The following is a 22002-nucleotide window of genomic DNA, read 5'->3' as shown; positions in this document are numbered from 1 at the left end:
CCAGCAGCAATACTATCACTTAGGAACTTGTTAGAAACGTATCCAGGCCTGGGTGACTGGGTGCCTCAACTGGTTGAGGATCTGACTCTTGATTTTGGCTCAGGTCATGATCTCAGTCTCGGGATCAAGCCCATGTCGGGCTCCATGATGAGTGTGAAGCCTGCTTGAGATTCTCTCTCTCTGCCTCTCTCCCCTGCTTGAGGGGAAGGAAGGAGAGGGAGAGAGAGAGAGAGAGAGACAGACAGACAGACAGACAGACAGAAGGAGGGAGGGAGGAAGGAATGTATGTAGGTCTCAACCGACTTAATGAAGTGGAAAACTCTGGGCAGTGGTCTCAGCAATCTCTTTTAATAAGTTGTCCAGGTGACTGTGATGCACGCTCAAGTCTGAAAACTATTTTAAGGGAACTCCGGTACACTAACCCCAACTAAGGCCATTATTAAGTCTACTCCTACCTCTGATGAAGTAGCTGATCCAAACGATGTTAGGGGCTTATTCCACGCACTGACTGAAGGTGGCTGTGGTGGACTAATGGGACCTACTAAAAAGAAGAAGTCACGGGAAATGAGACCATTAAAATTTAGAGCTCGATAATCCCTAACCTATTTTACCTTTTCTTTCAACAGTAGCCTGACAATAAAACAGTGACTTTCACGATACACTTAAGAGAATTTTGTAGACCAAAATAAATAGATGTCCCCCCCAAACAGTGTACTTTTTTAATCAACACAAAATTGTGTCCATAAAATATGGCTGTTAAAAGTATAACACATTTGTTTTAGAAACAAAGCCTTCAAGAAAGGAAGCGAAGAAAAAATTACTATTACTGCTTCTTACTAAGAAAAAAATAAGGTGGCTAGGAAAATATACCAAGTGTATAAATGAAATTGAAAACAAACCTAATATTCTCATGCCATACCCCACCCGTCACTTCTCTGTTGAACTTACACTTCTTTGAGATGTCATTTAGCACAGCTGGTGGGGCCACCTTGTTATCCCATAATTCAGTTGTAAGTGTGCCATGTGACTGTGAGGTCTGGATGGATTTTCCTGTGGCTACGTAATCTGTGCCATTAGGTGTCTGAGCTGAAGGTAGTCTGATTGAAGGTGGTGGCTGTTTCGAAGACTGTGTCGTAGTTTGAAGTGGACTCTGGACTGGTTTATGAGTCTGGCCCGGAGTCTGGGCTGGTGCGGTGGGGGCTGGAGCAGAGATGGGGACGAGGGCTGGAGCTGAAGGTGGGGCGGGGACTAGGGTCGGGGCTGGGGCCGGGGTCGGGGTCGGGGTTGGAATCGGGGTTGGGCCGGCTGGGGCTGAGGCAGCTGGGGTTGAGGTTGAAGCCGGGGCTAGGGCAGAAGCAAGTATGGGAATGGAGGCTGAGGCGAGGATGGGCGCTGAGGCTGGGGCTGTGGCGAGGATGGGGACAGAGGCTGGGGCTGTGGAAGAGACGGTAGCTGCAGCTGAGGTGGAGGGTGGGACAGGAGCGGAGGCCGAGGCTGGGAGTGGAGACGAGACTGCAGTTAGGCCTGGGGCTGGGCCTGGGGTTGGGCCTGGGGCTGGGGCCGAGGCTGGAGCTGGAGCTGGAGCTGGAGCTGGAGACTGGGCCTGCTGGGGTCCTGTAGCTTGTTTTTTGGCAAATCTTGGAGGAAGCTTAGAAGTCTGACTTCTTCCCTTCTCATTTGCATTCTTTTTGTTCCAGACCTTAAAAAATTGTTAAGAAACATTTTTGTCAATAATGTAGCTGAAAGTTAATGGTCTGTGAATATCTCTAACAAGATCTACTAATTTAGTCCCTTTAGTTTTCAAAATAGGTACTTGATAGAGCAAAAATATCAAAGCTGCAATGAGATTTTAAATTATGAAAAGCCAAGATGTTACTAGGGACAAAAGACAAATATGTATTATACATTCTTGATATACAGTTTCATAATCTCTTTCACAATTCTAAAAGTCAAAAAATTAAGGAATTTTTCAGTGAATTCAACTGGCAGCAAAGTCTGCCCTGATCTGGGGCACCTGGGTGGCTCAGTCGGTTAAGCGTCCAACTTTAGCTCAGGTCATGGTCTCGAGGCCAAGAGTTTGAGCCCCGCATCGGGCTCTGTGCTGACAGCTCAGAGCCTGGAGCCTGCTTCGGATTCTGTATTTTCCCCTCTTTCTCTGCTCCTCCCGGGTTTGTGTGTTCTCTCATTCTCTCTCAAATTAAAAAAAAAAAAAAAAAAAAAAAAAAATCTGACCTGATCTGACAAAAAACTACTTACTGGCTTCGCTCAACTTACATCTGCCACAGAAATATTAATCTGTGGGTGTGGCCGAGGTCTTATGCCATATAGGATACATTTTTATCTTAAAAATTAATGAATGGATAAATAGACAAATGAATGAATGACTTCTGAAAATATCTAGTCCCAAGGGCTATATTCAACTGAACTCAATATTACCATTCACATAGAATTTTTACAGTGTTTCTTGTTTTTGGGCCTTCTCATTTGTCAGAGCTTATTATCACTAAGATCTATATGTTTTATTTATTTTTATCCTGTGTCAGCATTTAGCAAAATGGGTGTCTGGGTTGATTTAAATGGGGTAACTTACCGTGATGCATACTGTGTGTTTAAATGAACTAGTTTAGATTATAATCAAAACTTTTACAGGTCAAGAATCTGCAATTTATTGTATCATGGCAGGTGTCTTCAAGAGATTCCCAAGATAATTTAAAATTAACTAGCTCTGCCATGAAGTAAGATGGGACAAATAAGATGACCAGTACTGAAACATGAAACATTCCTGAATGAAAGATGGTCTTCTCTACGGCAAATAATGAGCTACGGTGATTACATTCTATTTAACATTTACCTCAATTCTGGTTAAAAACAATTTAAAGTTGTGACAATCAAAGCCATTTAGAACACATGAATAAATGCAGCCTTGATATTATAGGTAGATAGAAACCTTTTGATTATTTGCTAATATATTTTGGGCAACAATCTAAGTATCTAGTAACAAACTGAAACACTAAACCTGTATGATTTGTTCTTCCTTCTTTCGACGTTCCTCATCCTGTAAACGTTTTTGTTGTTTTTTGGAAACCACTTCCGTAAAACCATCATCATTCAAATTTGACTGGGGGTCTTCAACTACCGTTACTTCAGGATGGTCGTCAATTATAACAACACCTATGGGTACGGAAAAAGATTTAAAATGATATTTTGTTTTTCAAATGAAAAGATAAACACATGTTTAATCCAATAGTGAAGAAAGAAAGAAAGAGAATAAAAGAAAGGCAAAGCAAAAATCTTGTTCTGATAATCCACAGTATAACCCAATTCCCAAACCATAAAGTAGCCATTTGTTACTAAGATTTGAAGAGACTTAATAGATACATGATTTCATAAATAAGGTTAAATTTTTTTTTTGACTTTTTGAAGTCCCTGAATGATATGCATCTTTTTTTCCCCCAGCAATACAGTGGTGTTATCTTATAAAACACTCTACTATCTTAGTCAAATCACGTAACCTCTAATTCTCCCAGGATCCAATCTGTATCGCGCTATAGGCATCTACATAGCACTTTACTTGTATCTAACCATTATCTAAGAGGTGGATATTACTATTGTTTCTCCTTTTCAAAACACGAATAAACTCTCGAGAAGCTGACATGCTAAAGGTGAGCTGGTGAATAGCCAAGCTGGTCTTATGACTCTTAATGCCTGTTTTATGCAGACCGTTGTCTACAACGTGTAGTTGGTTAAAAACAAACAAAATGTATGTGAAAGTTCTACGTGAATGTAAAGTAGCACAGATGTACGCCAAGTCATAATAACCTTGCAGATTAGTAATTCAAGATGTATTTTCAACTCATTGTCCAACTAACAATTATTTGGTCTATCTTCCTAAAACTATACATCCTAGAAAGTGTAAGAAATCTAGATCTCTTAAGTTTATTTACTTATTATTTGAGAGGGAAAGAGCACGAGTGGGGGAGAGGGGCAGAGAAAGAGAGAGGAAGAGAATCTCAAGCAGGCTCCAACATGGGGCTCAAGTAACCTTGAAATCACAACCTGAGGCGAAATCAAGAGTCGGATGTTCGACTGACTGAGCCAGCCAGGCGCCCCAAGATCCCTTAAATTTAATATTTAAAAGAAAACTTAAAATAGGTCAGGCAATGCAACTTGTGGTTGCAGGTATGTTTCCAAAATAAATATGAGAAAATGGTGAGGCTGGGAAGCCTGGGTGGCTCAGTTGGTTAAGCATTCGACTTTGGCTTAGGTCATAATCTCATGATTCAGGAGTTCAAGCCCCACATCAGGCTGACTGCTGTAAGCCCTGAACCCGCTTTTGGAGCCTCTGTCCCCATCCCCATCCCCGCTCTTCCCCCACTCATGTTCTCTCTCTCACAAAAATAAACATTTAAAAAAGGGGGAGGGTAAGGCAATTCAAGTAAGTTATGTTAATTTGTAAAACATATACATCTTAATTGGGGAACACAAAACAAAAATATGAATTTGCTTGGGAATGATACATATACAACTCAGAAAGGTGATAACCTGTGAGGGATGGCAAGAGGGTATCATCCGGGAGTGGTTTGTAGGGAATCCACTTGCAAACAATTCTCTTTACATAGCTAAAATTTCCACTTATGTGAATAGTGACAGGAAAACAAAAATACTAAGACCGGCTCCTATTTAAAACCTATTACTGTTCTTGTTTTTCTGTTTTACAAAATTTTAAGTAATCTCAGGGACGCCTGGGTGGCTTAGTTAAGTGTGTGACTGACTCTTGATTTCGGCTCAGGCCATGATCTCATGGTTTGTGAGTTTGAGCCCTGTGTCGGGCTGTGTGCTGACAGTTCAGAGACTGGAGTGTGCTTTGAATTCTGTCTTTCCCTCTCTGTCTGCCCCTCCCCTGCACATGCTCACTTGCTCTCTCTCTCAAAAATAAACATTAAAAAAATAATAATACAATAATGTAAGTAATCTCTACATCCAACGAACGTGAGGTTTGAACCCACGACACCAAGGTCAAGAGTTGCACGCTCCACTGACTGAGCCAAACTGGCACCCCATGTTATTTTGCTTTTCTAATAAAACCTTGATTGGCTCTGATTTATCTATGATACTTCTACTATGTGGGGTTTTAAGTCCTTTACAAGATTAACTCTGAAATGGAACAGCACTCATTTCAATGAAAGGTCTTAGACAAGTCACTGGATGCCGTGCCGTCCATTACATCACAGTGGTAAAGAGACCTTCAATTGTAAGTTCATCTCAGTCTCCCACTTAGACTACATCGTGTGTGTGTAAAGCTTTTCTTCATAGCCATGCCACCACTCATTACTTTAATTTTCTTGCCAAAGACCTTTTTTAGAATCCTCTGAAGAGCTCGTTTGCCCAACTACAGGCAACCTCTATAGAAATCTGAATAATACTTTGTTTTCAACACCCTGTTCTTACCTGGTGCTTTGTAACATTTTGGGCTAAAGAGAAATTACTTAAATGTTATTAGGAAAACAACCTAAGGATGAGTGTATCTTAATGAGTTTTAAAGATGAACAGCCTGGGTGCCTGCGTGGCTTAATCAGTTAAGCAGCCAACTCTTAACTTCAGCTCAAGTCATGATCTCACAATCGTGAGACAGAGTCTCACACTGGGCTCTGTGTTGGGAGTGGAGGCTGCCTAAGAGTCTCTTTCTCTCCCCTCGATCGTGTGTGCACTCTCTCTCGAAAAATAAAAATGAATAGCTCAATTTCCAACCACCAATTCAGAAATGCAATGGAGTTCTCACCTTTTTAAGTCTTAAGCCAATAATATAATAGTTCTCTGGAAGACGGAAAACTGGTAAACAAGTATTTGGGAAGGTAAGTCTGCCATGTTTTGTGGACTTTTTATAATCTTCATTTGTCATTTTGCAAATACGGTGTCTAGGCTCTCCTCTCTCTTATGGACCACCACAAGGCTGGCATCCAAACTTCCTGCGGGTCTACTTTGTTCTCTCTGTATCAGTGCTTTTTAACTTGAGTGCTATCAGCATTTTGAGCTGCCCGTCCTGTGCACTCTGGGAAGTTTAGCAGCACCCTGGACCTATACCTACTAAGATGTCAGTAGCGTGCAGCCCCCCTGCTATGACAAAACGTTCTCCAGAGATTGCCAGACATCCCCCGGGGTACAAAAAACACTGCTGTTGAGAACCACTGCTTTACATAATCTAACTAAAAAAAAATTTTTTAAATATAACTTATTGTCAAATTGGTTTCCGTAATCTAACTAGAAATTCTTAAACACACGATTAAACCAAGTTTCTGTCTTTCCTACGTGAATCCTAAAATGGTACTCTAGAACAGTAATTCTCAAATATCTGCTTACATCAGAATCACCCGGAGAACTTGTTAAAACACAGACTGCTCCAAGAATTTTTATTCAGTACATCTGAGGTAGATTTTGTATTTGTCACAAATTTCTAGGTGATGCTGGGACCACATGTGGAGAGCTATTGATTTAGAAACGATAATGCCAAGGGCCTGGGCCCAAAGAGTTTCACAGTTTAAATGACCATTAAATAGAAGAAAAGTCTAGTCTTTATTTTTAATACTGGAATAATAGTACCTAACTTTCCCATTATTACTATGTGGTCTTAGCAGATCTCAATTTTACACAATACTCCCTGCTTAAGTCTCATCTGAATGAATGGCAAATATGGTAAAAATACAGGCGTATTCCTTGTTAACTTCCTCACCAAATATTTTCTTATTACTAGTGTTATTCTTCGCACTTGATATCCTTTTACTTCGTGGCTTTCTGAAAGTATTTACCCAGAGCAACACTGCCTCCCATCCTATTATTTATTCTGTATTCACCATATCTTAGAAACCAAATTTATAAAGCATACGGAACAGAATTAAGATCTTTGTTTTCTATGTTTTCCTATACCTGTTTGGCAAGGTAGAGTGGTTAATTTTCCCATTAACCTTTTTTATGAAGAATAGTGAAACCCTATGGATTATCTTTAACAAGAACTTTGTTAAGTATTCAAGGCTGTGCTAAAACCTGGTGTTACGTTAGTTCATTTTATCAATTAGTGATTCATGATCAGCCTCTGTCTCCACCTTGTAGGCCCAATTCTGGCCTCCTTTAATTACAGTGTCCACTTAAACATAGCAGATGATATATAAATAAAAGGAACCTAAGACATACTTGCATAATTGTTGAGATCAAACTGTGACAGTGCATCTGCTTTCTCTTTGGGTTTTTTGGGGCCTGATTTGGGGTCTTCTCTTTTTTTCCCTGTCGAATCTTTGGAGTTCTTCTGTCCTGTACCATTTGGTGCTCCTTCCTGGTGGTGTGCAGAGCTGCCATTGACGGGATCAACAACAGTTGTGCCCGCAGACTGGTCATCAAATGGCCTATAAAACAGTAATTTGAGTTATTACCACCTCCACATAACCGAACAAATGAAAAACGATTACTGGCCGTTTATAAGTTGAATGTAAGAAGAAACAGTGGGACAGAAGACTCTAACTCTAAAACCAGCAAGACTTAGTGACTTTTCTTGAGTACAATGTCACTAAAACTGAGCTTCCCAATAAAGGAGATGGACTAGCTCCCATGAGTTCCTTCCAGGAATTAAACTCTAGAATCCCAATTGTGCCCTGAAGGTTCTTATTGTGTCTATCATGGTATAAATAAGCTAATCAATATTGTTTCTAGCAGAAAATTTAAGATACAAACTAGTCCAAAGGATTCACTACTGGATCTTCTCCACAAGAGGGCAGCATATGAAAATTTTAAAAAGCGCTGCTTACGTGTATTTTTTTAAAAGTTCAATCAGACTTATACATTAATGTAAGTACATAAAAAAACCACTTTTAATTCGGAAATATTTCACAATCCAATGCATTTCTATAGTTTTTGTTTCCTATCAAATTTTATTCTTGGATTTGTTTGTTTAAATTTATGAAAATACACCACAGAAAATGGGTTCACTAATTCATCTTAGCCATTGGTATCACTTGAGATAAAAGCTTACCAAGTGCTTGGCACAAAGCATGACCTCAAATATTAGAAGAAAATCGTTTCTTATAAACGGGACTTGTTGAAAATATTGCCTTTAACTACAACCAACCAGTAACTGCTATATCTGCACATTCAAAGTTGTTACTATCTACATGGCACAAAAGTCTTAAGTTGTTGAGATCTGCATTACACAAAAACCAGATCAAGATTTCCCTTGAGTATTATTACTCAAAACTCTTAATAGTTTGGTTATAGTCAGTAACTTAACTGCAGCTACATATGTTATCCTAATTCTTTTGACCTTTTAAAGGGAGGTTCAAATTCTGTGTTAAGAAAGTACTCAGGAAACACAGTTGGTCATACTATTTCCCTAAAATTTTTCTAAGTTATCAGAAAGCAAAAATATTTTCATTGACGGATGCAGTAATCTGAAATGCTAAGCATATTGTAACTAACCAATGCAGATGACTATAGTAATTATCTGAATAAATTTCTTATCAGCTCAGGCTCCAAACCTAGGAATTTGGTCAAAAACCAGGACATACTATAATAATAGTTGGTTACTATATACCAGATATGTTATGCAATTCACAAATGTCATGTCTGTAATGTTTACCAATGCTTGTAAGTACTATTACTTTCTCTCCATTTTAGTGGAGAGGAAGGAGAGTTTTATACAGAAAGTATCAAAACCTACATTTAAAACTAGGCAAATAAATGAAATCAATCACTCGATCAATAAAGGTAGGCATGCTGCTACTGTAATTTTTCCTAATATTAAATAAACTGATAATTTATTATAAACATTTTAATATTTAAAAGAACAGAAAAAGCTTAACACAGTTTAGGAAAACTGTTTTAAAATAAATCCAAAGATATTTATGTTACTGGTGGCCTTGGTGATTGGGCAGGACTTTGCTTTCTGGGCCTTTATCCAGCTGGATTATTTATTGTAGGTTTGCAACTCAAGAGGAAAATATAATTTATTCTTAAGGTTCAACATTCACTTCCTAGCAACCAGTACAGAGCGATAAAACATATGGTTAAAACGTATTCATTTAAATCGCAGAGGACACCTACAAGCACCAGAGTTTTGCAAAGAAAACCCCAAAAAGAAAGGAGGGCTGCTTGTCATCTAGAAGATGACTTACCAACAGGAAGACAATGTGCAGGCCCTTCTCTAAGTGTGAAGACTCTCCTCCTAAAGCTACAAAGTCCTAAGAGGACTCTTCTGGAAAATAACAACTTAGGAGGCAAAGACTCCGGAGACCATTTAACCTCTTTTGCTCAAGCACCCTTACGCTCTGAGAACAGACCAAAAAACTGGGGGAGAACAATGTCTGGGTCCTCTGTCTAGACTGGCTCCTCTGCTCAGTTCAACTTTCAGCTTCTTTAAAGGAACACAAGTTGATTACACTGAAGCCAAAGTACTCACCCTCGCTTCCCACTTTTTGATGGCGGCCCACTTCTCCTTTCATTTCTAGGACCTGAGAAATTCCTTCCAGATTTGGGTGGACCACTGTTGCCGCGCCTATTCTGGCGATCTACGCCCGGTCTCTGGCTAGAAAAACTTCTCTTTGCTATTTCCCTTTTTGGAGGTAAAGCATTCTCTCCGCTCTTTACAACTGCTTGTGCATTCAAATCAGCATTTTTTTTTTCATCTCTTTCACGCCTCTCATTGAAATCACTGCTTTCAGAAGCTGTTTCCCATTCCTCATTTGCCTGATCTGAAGAGTTCTGATTAGATAAGTCTGGTGTCTTGTTTCCAGAAATCTCCCCAGCAGGATTAACTGGTTCTTGAACGACATTATTAACTGGGCCATTTGTGGGCACTGCCACCTCGTTGGTTTTTGAAGCAGCCTCCCTCTCTCTGAGACGTCTGAATCTAGGTGGCTTGTCTTGTCTCGGTGGCCGGGTAGGACGTTGTCTTCGGGGCCTCTCTCTAGCTGGGTCAAATTTTCGTTCAAATTTTGGAGGTCGTTTATCTGCTGGTATAGGAAGAAACTGCTCATGCCTTCTTGGTGGCTCTTCATCGTCTGGCTTAGGAGCTTCTACCTGCCTTGGGTTCCACTGATTGTCCCGATAAGCAGGTCTTCGGATGGTGGAAGGGCGTGATGGCCGACCTGCAGGATCCCTTCCACCGCGTCGGAATGTTCCCCCTCTGCCTCGCCGTGTAGGCTCTCCCTTAGGAAGGAAGCCTGGTTTCGATTTATCATCATCCCTCACATAAGGTTTTTCTAGAGGTCTATTATCTATTCGGATGTGATTTTCAGGCTTGAAAGAAGACTGAGGCTTCATGGGCTTTTTGTTTTCAGAACGCTCCTCTCTTTTGGGAAGTTTACCTTTGCTTAAACTATCCTTGTCACTTGCACTTTCATGAATTTCACTGTCTGTGTCAGTCTCTGAACCTCGCTGTCGTCTCCTTTTGGGAACGACTTCAAAATCGGAGCTCTCACTTCGTGTTTCACTTTCTTCTCGCTGTCTGAGAGGTCCTGAGGGCACATGCTCTGTCCGTGGCTTACTGTCTCTATACTGAGGATAATCTCGAGTGTGCCCTCTCCCACCACGGCCACGCCCTCCATAAGAACCTCTATAGCTCCGGCCCCTGGAATAGTATTCGCCTCGGCCTCGACCTCTGTACCCTTGATCTGGAAACCAATCTCTATCTCTCGCTTCTTTCCAATAGGTCCTAGGGGGTAAAGTGGATTCTTTTTTAACTGCTGGTCTTGAATCTGGTCGAGGCCTCTCTACAAGGTCTTTGCTACCAACTTTCTCAGGTTGTTTTTCTTCTTTGACTGTTGGCGCTGTGACAATCTGTGGGTTTACAGTTTTAGCCACAGGCTCTACCTCAACACTACTTACAGGTTCTGAGGGCTTCTCAGCATCTTGAGGTGGCTTTTGAACCAAAGTTGAAGTTTCTGTTGAAGGGAATTTCTCTGGTTCTGGTTGAGGTGGTGGTAGAGCTGACTGTGGCTGAGTTGGCGCAGCAGGCGGTGGGACTGGAGGGACAGGCTCTTTCTTTTCTGTCTTCTCAGGTTTTACAAGTTTCTCAGGGACCTTTTCTCCCTTTTCCCCTTCTTTCTCCTTCCGTTGCTCTCGTTCCTCTTTCATATCTCTAAGTATTGGTTTTTTAATGGGACCCGATCTTCTCACAGGCCTATCACTACCCTCTTCTCTTCTGTTGGAGCTTGGCCTTGGGCCCCAACGAGTTTCCGATTTGGATTTATATAGTTTTTCAGGTTTTGGTCCTTCAGAAGATCGTGTAAAGCCATCCTTCTTTGGTTTTTCCTCAGTCCTTTCTGTTGGTTCCTTTGGATCAGTGCATCTGCTGGTTACTTTAGGAATGCTTACGGATGGCTCACTTCTTTGCTCCTCTGACTTTTGAGTATGGTTAGAGCCATGGGAAACACTTCTTTTCCGGGCAGGCTGACTTTCCGCTAAAGCTGAAATCCGCTCTTCTGGAGGAGTGGATACAGGTTTTTGATCAGGAACATCAAAACAAGCAGACTGATTATTTGTGTCAGTATGGCGAGGTCTAATGTCTTCCACAGATCTGCTTAAAAACTTTTGTACTTCTGTCTCATTTGATTCTCTGACAAAGTCTGCTTTGGGATGAGCCTCTAATTGACTGTGTTCTACAGGATAAGCAGCAGTAATCGGTTCCGGATCCAGTGAGGCTTCAGGCCTAAAATAGTGAGAATTCAGAGGCATCGCTATCAACGCAAAAACTCTTTTGCATAAGTGTATAGCAAAACAACCTCTCTAATTATACATGTAAATGAGGGGCGCCTCGGTGGCTCAGTCTGTTAAGCGTCCAACTCTTGGTTTTGGTACAGGTCATGATCTCACACGGTTCATGAGATTGAGCCCAAAGCCAGGCTCCCCTCTGACAGCATAGAGCCTGGTGGAATTGTCTCTCCCTTTCTCTCTACCTCTCCCTGGCTTGCGCACACATGAGCTCTGTCTCAAAATAAATAAACCTTAAAAAAAAAAAAAAAAAAAAAAAAAAAAGTAAATGGATCCTAATCATAAAAAACATTTAAAAAGGATCCTAATCTTTGTCTCCTTTCAAAGTTTAGTGCAGCATTATTCATAATCGCCAAGAGGTGGAAACAACCTTAAATGTCCACTGACAGACAAATGCATTAAGAAAATGTGGTGTCAGCGTGCCTGGTGTCTTAGTCAGCTGAGCATCCAACTCTTGATCTCAGCTCAGGTCTTGATTTCAGAGTCGTGAGTTCAAGCCCCGTGAAAAGAAAATGTAGTATATACATATATATACATACATGGAATATATATACATACAATGGAATATTCTGTGCTACCAAATGGATAAGAATGTTATGTTAAGTGAAATAAATCAATCGCAGGGCAAACACAGCAGGATTCCACTTATATGAGAATACAATATAATCAAACTCATCCAATCATAAAACAGAATGGTGATTGCCAGGGCCTAGGAGGCAGTAAGATGCAAAAGTTCCTATAAGATGCAAAAGTTCTACAAATGTGCTGTAAAACACTGCACAATATTATTAACACTGTACTTAGAGTTAACAATGTTGTACAAACACTTAAAAATTTTGTTGAGGGGAGATACAGTATGTTTTTTCCCTCTCATTTGAAAACAAATGAACTTCATAAGAAAAAAGAAGTTTAGGCTATGCTGATATGAAGTATTTATTTATTTAAATGATTCTTCAATTTTAGAGAGAGAGAGCAAGAGAGAGAGCACGAGTGAGCAGGGGAGAGGCAGTGGGGTGGGGTGGGGGGCGGGGGAGCAGGGAGAGAGAGGATTCAGAACAGGCTCTGTACTGACAGCAGAGAGCCTAAGGCAGGGCTCGAACTCACAAACCCTGAGATCATGATTTGAGCCCAAAGTTGGATGCTTAACTGACTGAGCCATGCATGTGTCCCATGCTGACGTGAATTCCAAGACTAAGAATTTCCACCTATAATTATAATCGAAGACTATCTATCCCAGAGTAGGTCTATCTTCCCTGATTAATCAGAATGATAAAGCATCACAAAATACACTCCCTTAAAAAGGCAGAAGTTCTAACTTCATAGCTATCAATTATTATAGATCACCAACTGTCTGCTACTTCAAAGTATCTTAGTGTTTATTTTTTAGGTAGGCTCCACGCCCAGCATGGAGCACAGCACAGGGCTTGAACTCATGACCCTGAGATCAAAACCTGAGGTGAGATCATGAGTTGGCCATCTAACCAAGTGTGTTACCCAGGCGTCCCCAGGTTCCCCTAAAGGATCTTTGTAAATTAGTATTTATCCTTCTCTTGGCATTAGAAAACTTCCACAAGATACTGATAATCAAATGTCTACCATTTCTCATCAGTGGAAAAACTATATCAACACTTTAGCTAGACTACGTATCAAGTATCTAATCAACAGTAGAAACTTGCCAATTTTAACATTCAACACTGAATTTCAGTATTTAATTCAGTGTACAGAACTAGGTGACAAAATGCTCTAATACAGAAATGACAGAAAAACAATGCATGTCCAAAAATGAAATGACATACACTACATGGGAGGAAATCAGATTTGTGGCTCAGTCCTAAACCAGGATGATCTTCAGGGACACTACCTACTTTTCATTTTACCACAATATTCAGTTTAGTCTGTTAATTTCTACCATTACCTTGCATCCTCAGGTTCTTCTGTTGCCTTGGGAGCAGTGGCCTGTTGAGGCTCCGTATGAGGATAGGGATCCGACCCCCACATCACACGAGGTTCAGAGAGGGACACTGCATGATCTCTTGCAGATCGTGCTATATGGTCAAATGACTCAGAACTGTTTGGTGATCCTTCCATTTGCTCTCTTCTCATTAATGGCTTGGGAGGAATCATTCCTTTACAAAAGATCAGAAAAAGGTGGGGAAAACAATCACTATACACACAGAATCTGGGTTATTAATTACTATTGGGACTCTCTATACTTGAGCTACAGAAATACTTTTTGCCAAGTTTAAGTGATGAACTCAAGAAACGATCAGTGAAAATTACACAAGTTTTTCTGTGAATGAGATTCTTATTGTTGCTATTAAATAGATTTAAGAATTGAGGAAGTGAAACAAAACCACAATAGCAGCTTATTTTTACTTTAAAGGAAGAAAAAAAACCCTATAAAAATCAGGTAACACATGATGCCTCTATGCATGTAAATAAAAAACACAGAGGATTACACCAACAGTGACAGACTTCCAGAGCAAATATTTCCTATAGAAAATTCCATTAATACAGTTTACTCAGTTGATCAATAATGCTATCAATTATTAAATTTTAAAATTGCAGTATATATTTTAAAATTAAGACATGACTCTCGATATTTTTATATTATGATCATACCCATAATCTTCCTCGGTATCATTTTGGTAATGTACTATCTGGATTTATTCTGATAGATTCCACACAAGACTGCTAATTCACTGGTTTTCAGCTAACTTATGTGAAAAGTCCAGTGTTAGGTGGAGAAAATGGAAAAGCTGGAATACAGAATATATGACAAAATTCAAATGCTTAAGCACTCAAAAGAATGAAAACAATTTAGCAAATAACAGAAAGCATGATTTAAGACTCAAAAAATGTTTAAATATTTACAAAACTGAAAATAACTAGTGTCTTGGCCTTATCACACCGTTGATACAGCGTCTGCCTTTAACTCATCTGTGTGCAAAGTTACAGAAATTCTGATTAAAAATCTAGGCACCCGATTTTAAATTCTTACTCTATTATACCTCTTAAAGGAATTAAGGGTACAAATGGGAGGAAGATGAAAAGCTCTGGTCTCGCAGAGCTACAAGTGAGCCATGAGACAACCTCAATTTCAACTTACCAGGATGAATGGGCGGAATATCCATAGCAGGTCTACCTGATATCATTCGAGGATCCATGTATGACTGCATCATGAGCCACCTTGGGTCAAAACCCATAGAAGCCAAATGCTGAGGGTGAGGCTGCATGGGCTGGTAAAGAGGTCTGTGTGGTGGGGGAGGGACCGCACCGCTAGATGGCTGTGAAGGGACTGCCTGTGGAAGGACACCTTGCTGCTGCTGCTGCTGCTGCCACTGCTGCTGTTTCATCTGTTCCTGAAAGCGCAGGATCACAAATCAAGATTTTAGGTCCATGTGATAAATTAGTATAATCAATCCTATCAGAAAATAATGGGCTTTTTTGAATTCTTCAGGGAAAAGAATTCGAAAGACATTTAACAAAGAGAGGTGGTGACACAAAAGAACCAAAGATAAGTTAGGACATGTTACCTTAAACTTAAGAAATTAATCAGGAAGGAAGAAATCACTCATTAATTAGACTGCAGAAATTGTTACCTAGAAAGGAAGATGGGGTCTATAAATGAAGTAGAGGGGGGAAAATGACACAGAAGTTTTCGGTAATACCCATTAGCAACAAACTTTTATTAAAAAGGGAAAGAATTTCAGGGAAAATTTGTGTCCTTTTTGTATTTCAGGTTTCATGTTATACTCAGAGTATTGAACAATAAACCTTTTCAATCACACATACATGATACAATGTTTTTGTTGTTACCTGCTGTCGCTGGAATCGAGGCGGTAAAGACTTCTGAAACTGTTTAAAATAACCAGATAATACAGCAGGTCGAGGCTGAGACCCTGATTCTGGCTCTGTTTCGTGTGCCACTTGTGTGGTCTCTTTTTCACTGCGATTGCTGTCTTGTCTAATGAAAACTGGGTCATCCTCTGTCCAAAGAAAAGGTGAAAAATAACTATACTCATCTATGAGACTTAACAAACACATGATGTGTGCGCTGGAGTGAAATTACTAGATTGATATATTAAAAAGGTTAAAAAGAAAGAATCCTCAACAGTCCAGAAAACTATCCTATACTCTCATACTGGTAGCCATCAATGAGATTTACATTAAGTTAACAAAACCTTACATTTCCTCAAAGCTAGATAAGCAAGAAAGAGATTCTTAAGAAAGAAAACAGGCCCAAATGCTTTACCAAGCAAAAATTTGTATTTGATATTTTGTGATAATAAAATATTTCAAATATGACGTATTTCCCATTGTTTCCATAAATATCAATCCTGTCAGTATTTACCTGTGGCTCACTAGGACTTATGTGAAAACACAAATGGCCTAAACTTAAATAACACCACAATAATTTTTTGATCAACAGACTACTAGGAAAAAGGAAGCCAATCAAAGTCTGACAACAGAGTGATCACCAGCTCTCTTCAAACATATAAATTATTATTCTATGTACAGTATATATCATGAATGATACCAAAAAGAACTATACACATACTTACTAAATAAATAACAATTCTGCATTCTAAAGAAAACCAGAGCTATATTTGTTCCAGAGAATGCCATTTGTCACAATTACAAAGCCAAGTTCATTATGAATTCTTTTCTCACAGAACTAGGGATGAATTTTAAAACAAAGTTTATTTTGCCAGTGTAAAAATCATGCTCTAAAGAATCACAAATCACATTTTATTGTTGGCATACATTTGACATTAAGTGTTGTAAAAGGGAAAATAAAATATTGGAGAGAAAAAAAGAGCCAAGTAGATGCAATGCTTAAAACCAAAAGGGTACATCACGCTGAAAAACCTAGCAAAAATTAAATTGCCATCAGAGAATATATATGAATAAAAATAAAAACGCCATTAAATAATGATTAAAAAGAAAAGTATAAATAATTTGTGTCGGTATAGTCCTCACTGACAGTTAAATCAATCGGGTGAATACACGTATTCACTGGCGGAACAAGGACTAAAATATGAATTTCCTTATTTCAAATCTATACTCCTTTCTCATCATCTGTTAATGAGATTCTCTGAGGTTGTTCTCTTTTAGCATCCATTAATATTAAAGTATGCCAATGATGGGGTGCCTGGGTGGCTCAGTTGGTTAAGTGTCTGACTTCAGCTCAGGTCACAATCTCACAATTCTAGAGTTCATGCCCCGCACTGGGCACTCTGCTGTTAGGAAAGCCTGCTTCAGATCCTCTATCTCCCTCTCTCTCTGCCCCTCCCCTGAGCATATGTGTGCACATGTGCATGCACGCTCGCTCTCTCTCTCAAAAATAAATATTTAAAAATAAAGAAACGAAATGTTTCAATACAATATAACCAACTAAACACAAAAGACATGAAATGACAGAAAAGGAGGGGCAAAAATGGAAAGAAGGCATATAAAAAGCCAATAATACCAAAAGATCAGAAATAAGTCCCCTCTAAGCAATATTTACTTTAAATGGACTGAATTGGACTCCAATCAAAAGACTGAGATTGTCAAAAAAGGATAAACATACATGATCTAACTATATGTTATCTGTAAGAAACTCACTTAAGATCCAAGGACAAAAAGGGATTGAAAATGAAAGTATGAACAAAGATATTCCACAGAAATAGTAACCAAAAGAGCAAGGTGGCTATACTAGTATCAGACAAGACTGGCTTTGAAATAAGTTTTACAAGACAAAGGATATTACATACAAAGGTTCAATGCAGCAAGATATAGCAATTACAAATATTTACACATATTTAATACATGTGTGTGTCTCTAACAACAGGCCATGAAAATATATGAAGTAAAATACTGAAATAGTTGAAGGGATAAACAGACTGCTCCACATTTATATTTGGACACTCAATAATGAATAGAATAACCAGACAGAAGGCAAGTTAGGAAACCAAGGACTAAACACAATAAACCAACCAGATCTACCAGATCTACAGAACACTCTAACAAACAGTCAACACATTCTTTTCAAGTGCACGTAAGACATTTTCCAAGATAGACCCTATGTTAGGCCACAAATCAATCAACTGTTGAAAGATTTAAAATGATAAATCTCATATGAAGTATTTTCTCTGACTACAATGAGATGAAGTTAGAAATCAAAAAGAGAAGTGAAACAGGAAAAGTCACAAACCTGTGGAAATTAGACAACACACTTTTTTTTAAGTAGGTTCCACGCCCAATATGTGGCTCAAATTCATGACCCTGAGACCAAGAAACAGTTGCATGTTCCACTAACTGAGCCAGCCAAGTACCCCTAAATAACACACTCTTAATCAACTAAGACATCGAAGAATAAATGACAATGGAAATTAGAAAATACTTAAGATATGAATGAAAACAAAACCACAACATTCCAAAGCACACAGGACATGGCAAAAGTGGTGCAAAGGGGGGATATTGATCGGTATAAATGCTTACATTAAAAAAAAGATCTTCAATCCAAAACCTAGTATTACAACGTAAGGGAAGAGAATAAGAATAAAGTAAACCCAAGGTTACTAGAAGAAAGGAAATAAAGGATCAACACAGACATCCACAACAATGAGAATAGAAAAATTGAGAAAATTAATGCAGCTAAATAGTGGGTTCTTTGAAAAGGTCAACAAAATTGATAAACCTTTAACTAGGAAGATTCAACTTATTAAAATCAGAAATAGAAATTGGGACATTACTACCGATTCTACAGAAACAAAAAGGATTATGAGAGTATTATGGACAGCTATATACGAAAATAGGATAACCAAGATGAAATGAACAAATTCCTAAAAACATGAACTTTGTAGTCCCTAGTATACTAATAACGTATGACCTAAAAAAGAAATTACGAAAACAATTCCATTTATAATAGCATCAAAAAATATAAAATGCTTAAGAATGAAGCATGGAGGTCAAAGATTTGCACAATGAAAACTACAAAATATTGCTTAAAGAAATTAAAGAAGACATAAATGGAAACACATCCCATGTTCACAGATTGGAAGACTTAACATTGTTAACATTATCAATACCACCCAAAGCAACCTACTCTCAAAATCTTAATGGCATTCTTTACAGAAGTAGAAACATCCATCCTAAAATTCACATAGAACCTCAGGGAACCCAGAATAGCCAAAACCATCATGAAAAAAAAGGTAACAAAGATGGAAGACTCACATACCTGGATCTAAAAGTATACTAGAATAAAATAAAATAAAATAAAATAAAATAAAATAAAATAAAATAAAATAAAATAAAATAAAATAAAATAAAAAAATAAATAAATAAAGGTATACTAGAGGGGTGCCTGGGTGGCTTAGTCAGGTAAGTGTCTGACTGCTTTTTTATATGTTTGTTTGTTTATTTTAAGAGAGAAAAGAGAGAGCACTCCCATGTGAGCATGAGCAGGGGAGAGGAAGGCAGAGGGAGGGAGAGAATCCCAAGCAGGCTCTGTGCTGTCAGCATGACATGGGGCTCAACCCCACAAATCGTGAGATCATGACCTGAGCTAAAATCAAGTGTCATATGCTTAATGGACTCCATCCTGAGCATGAAGCCTGCTTAAGATTTTCTATTTCCTCCCTCTGCCCCTCTCTCCCGCTCACATGTTCTCTCTCTTTGAAATAAAATAAAAATAAAAGCATACAGTAGTAAAAACAGTATGATACTAGCATAAAGTCAGGCAGAAAGGCCAATGGGAAAGAACTGAGACCCCAAAATAAACCATCGCATACATGGTTGAACGATTTTAGAAAAGGCTGCCAAGACCATTCAATGGGGGGAAAGAACAGTCTTTTCAGCAAATGGTACTGGGAAAACTGAATATCCACATGCAAATGAGTAAAGCTGTACCCTTACCTAACAAAATGTACAAAACTGAACTCAAAATACGTCAAAGATGTAAATCTAAGACAAAGCTATAAAACCCTTAGAAGAAAACACAGCAAAAGCTTCATATTAGATTTGGCCATGACTTTTTAGACTTCACGCCAAAGGCAGAGACAACAAAAAAATAGACGGATTTCATGAAAATTTTAAAGGTTTTTGCGTGAAAAGAATATCCAGAGTGAAAAGGCAACCTATGTAAAGGGAGATGATATTGCCATATCACATATCTGATAAGGGATTAACATCTAGAATGTATAGCCAACTCCTAAAACTTAACAATCTGATTCAAAAATGGACAAATGACTTGAACATTTCTCCAAAGATCTACAACTGGCCAACACACACATGAAAAGATAATAATACGTGGCATCACTAACTGGGAAAAGGCACGGCGAAACTACAATGAGATACCACCTCATACTCATTAGAAGGCTACTATCAAAAAAATCCCAGAAAGTAACAGATGTTGGCAAGGACATGGAGAAACTGGAACCCTTGTACACTGTTGGTGGGAATATAAAATGGTGCATTTGATGTGAAAAACAGTATAGTAGTTCCTCCAAAAATTAAAAATAGAATTCCCAGATAATACAGCAATTCCACTGGAGTATATAATCAAAAGAAATGAAAGCAGGGTCTCAACAAGGTATTTGTATACTCACATTCACAGGAGTATTCAAAATAGGTAAAATATGGGATCAACCAAAGTGTCCATCAACGGATAAACAGATAAACAAAATGTGGTATACATAGGTAATAGATTATAGCCTTAAAGAGGAAGAAAATTCTGTAATAAGCTTTAATATGGAAGAACCTTGAAGACATTATGCTAAGTGAAATAAGCTCATCACAAAAAAGACAAATACTGTAGGGTTTTGTGCATCTGAGGCACTGAGAACAGTCAACATCAGAGACAGAAATCAGAATAGGGGTTGCCAGGGGCTGAAGAGAAAGGTGAATAGGGAACTGCTGTTTAATAGTACAGAGTTTCAGTTTTACAAGATGCAAAGAATTCTGGAGATGGATGGATGGTGGTGATGGCTGCACAACACTATGAATGTATTTAATACCACTAAACTGTACAGCTAAAAATTGTTAAGATGGTAAATTTTATGTTACATATATTTTACCATAATAAAACAAACTGAGGAAAAAAGGATAATAAAGTATCCAATAAAATTCAACTTCTATTTAAAAAAAAAAAACTCAATCACTCTCATCTGGATTACAGACCTGTATTAAAAATACACAGGGGTGTCTGGGTGGCTCAGGTGGTTAAACATCTGACTCTTAGTTGCGGACCATGTTTATGAGTTCAAGCCCCATGCCAGGCTCTGAGCTGACAGTGTGGAGTCTGCTTGGGATTCTGTCTCCAAAATAAATAAACTTAAAAAAAATACACAAACATCCACACCAGAGGTAATATGAAGCCTCGTAAGTTTCTATAAGAACAAACAAGACTAGCATACCTTTACTACAGGTGTTTTCACTTTCTGGTTTCTCTACCACAGGCTCTAAAGTAGGTTCTTTGTGTTCGATTTTCTCCTCCACTTTCTCCCTTTCTTTCTTCTCCGACTCACATTCTTTGTCCTGTTCCTTGATCTTTTGCAGTTCTTTTTCCTTTTCCTGCTGCCGTTCCAGTTCTTTCTCTTTTTCTTGCTTTCTTTCCTTTTCCATTTCTCTCTGTTTTTCCTGCTCTCTCTCCAGTTCTTTCTCCTTCTCCTGTTGCCTCTCCCTTTCTTTTTCCCTCTCCTTCTCTCGCTCCCGTTCCTGTTCTTTTTCAAGTTCTTTCTCGCGCTCTCTTTCTTTTTCTCGCTCCCTTTCTCTAATCTCCTCTGGAGATGGCTGTTTGTCCACTATGCCAAGCTTTTCATCCAACCGTTTCAGTTTCTCTGCACACGCTGCCTTCCTTTGCTCTTCCATTCTTCGCTCTTCCTCTTCGCGCCGTTTCCGAGCACGTTCCACTGCGGCAGAAAGTTCTGACTGCTGTCTTCTTCTTTGCTTCCATATTTCATCTTCATCCGGCACTTGCTGCTTGGGGGGGAAAGGGCCTGGTCTTCCAGGTACTGCCTGTCGGTCTGGAGGAGGATGCTGCAACATTATGATAAATTATCAGGTGAATATGACAAATCTATTTCCGACCAACACTGGACTTCTGACATGAAGGGGGCAGGAAAAACTCCACAAAATGTCACAACTATTCCTGATAAAACACGCACAGTAAAATGCAAACAAGAAGCAACATGGGAAAAATATTAAATTCAGATAATTCCCCAAACTAAGACCAGAATAATTAATCTAGCCATCTAACATTTACTG

General features: G+C 38.9%; 1 protein-coding gene across 13 annotated transcripts in view; it reads right to left on the bottom strand.

Moving 5' to 3' along the window:
* PRRC2C (proline rich coiled-coil 2C) overlaps window positions 1–22002 on the bottom strand; it is a 95007-nt gene that overhangs the window by 29201 nt on the left and 43804 nt on the right. For 11 of the 13 annotated variants that reach the window (XM_058701469.1, XM_058701458.1, XM_058701466.1 and 8 more), the window contains exons 12-20: window positions 21153–21774; window positions 15571–15740; window positions 14861–15113; window positions 13667–13877; window positions 9440–11689; window positions 7186–7394; window positions 3017–3171; window positions 949–1699; window positions 456–541 (exon numbers count right to left, since the gene is read on the bottom strand). In XM_058701469.1, coding sequence (XP_058557452.1) covers window positions 456–541; window positions 949–1699; window positions 3017–3171; window positions 7186–7394; window positions 9440–11689; window positions 13667–13877; window positions 14861–15113; window positions 15571–15740; window positions 21153–21774 — 4707 coding nt within the window. The remainder of the gene's footprint in view (window positions 1–455; window positions 542–948; window positions 1700–3016; window positions 3172–7185; window positions 7395–9439; window positions 11690–13666; window positions 13878–14860; window positions 15114–15570; window positions 15741–21152; window positions 21775–22002) is intronic. The other 2 variants (XM_058701464.1, XM_058701459.1) reach the window with 2 other exon arrangements.

Source organism: Neofelis nebulosa, chromosome 15 (assembly GCF_028018385.1).
Source record: "Neofelis nebulosa isolate mNeoNeb1 chromosome 15, mNeoNeb1.pri, whole genome shotgun sequence".
NCBI lineage: Eukaryota > Metazoa > Chordata > Mammalia > Carnivora > Felidae > Neofelis > Neofelis nebulosa.
This window is presented reverse-complemented; position numbering and strand designations above follow the sequence as displayed.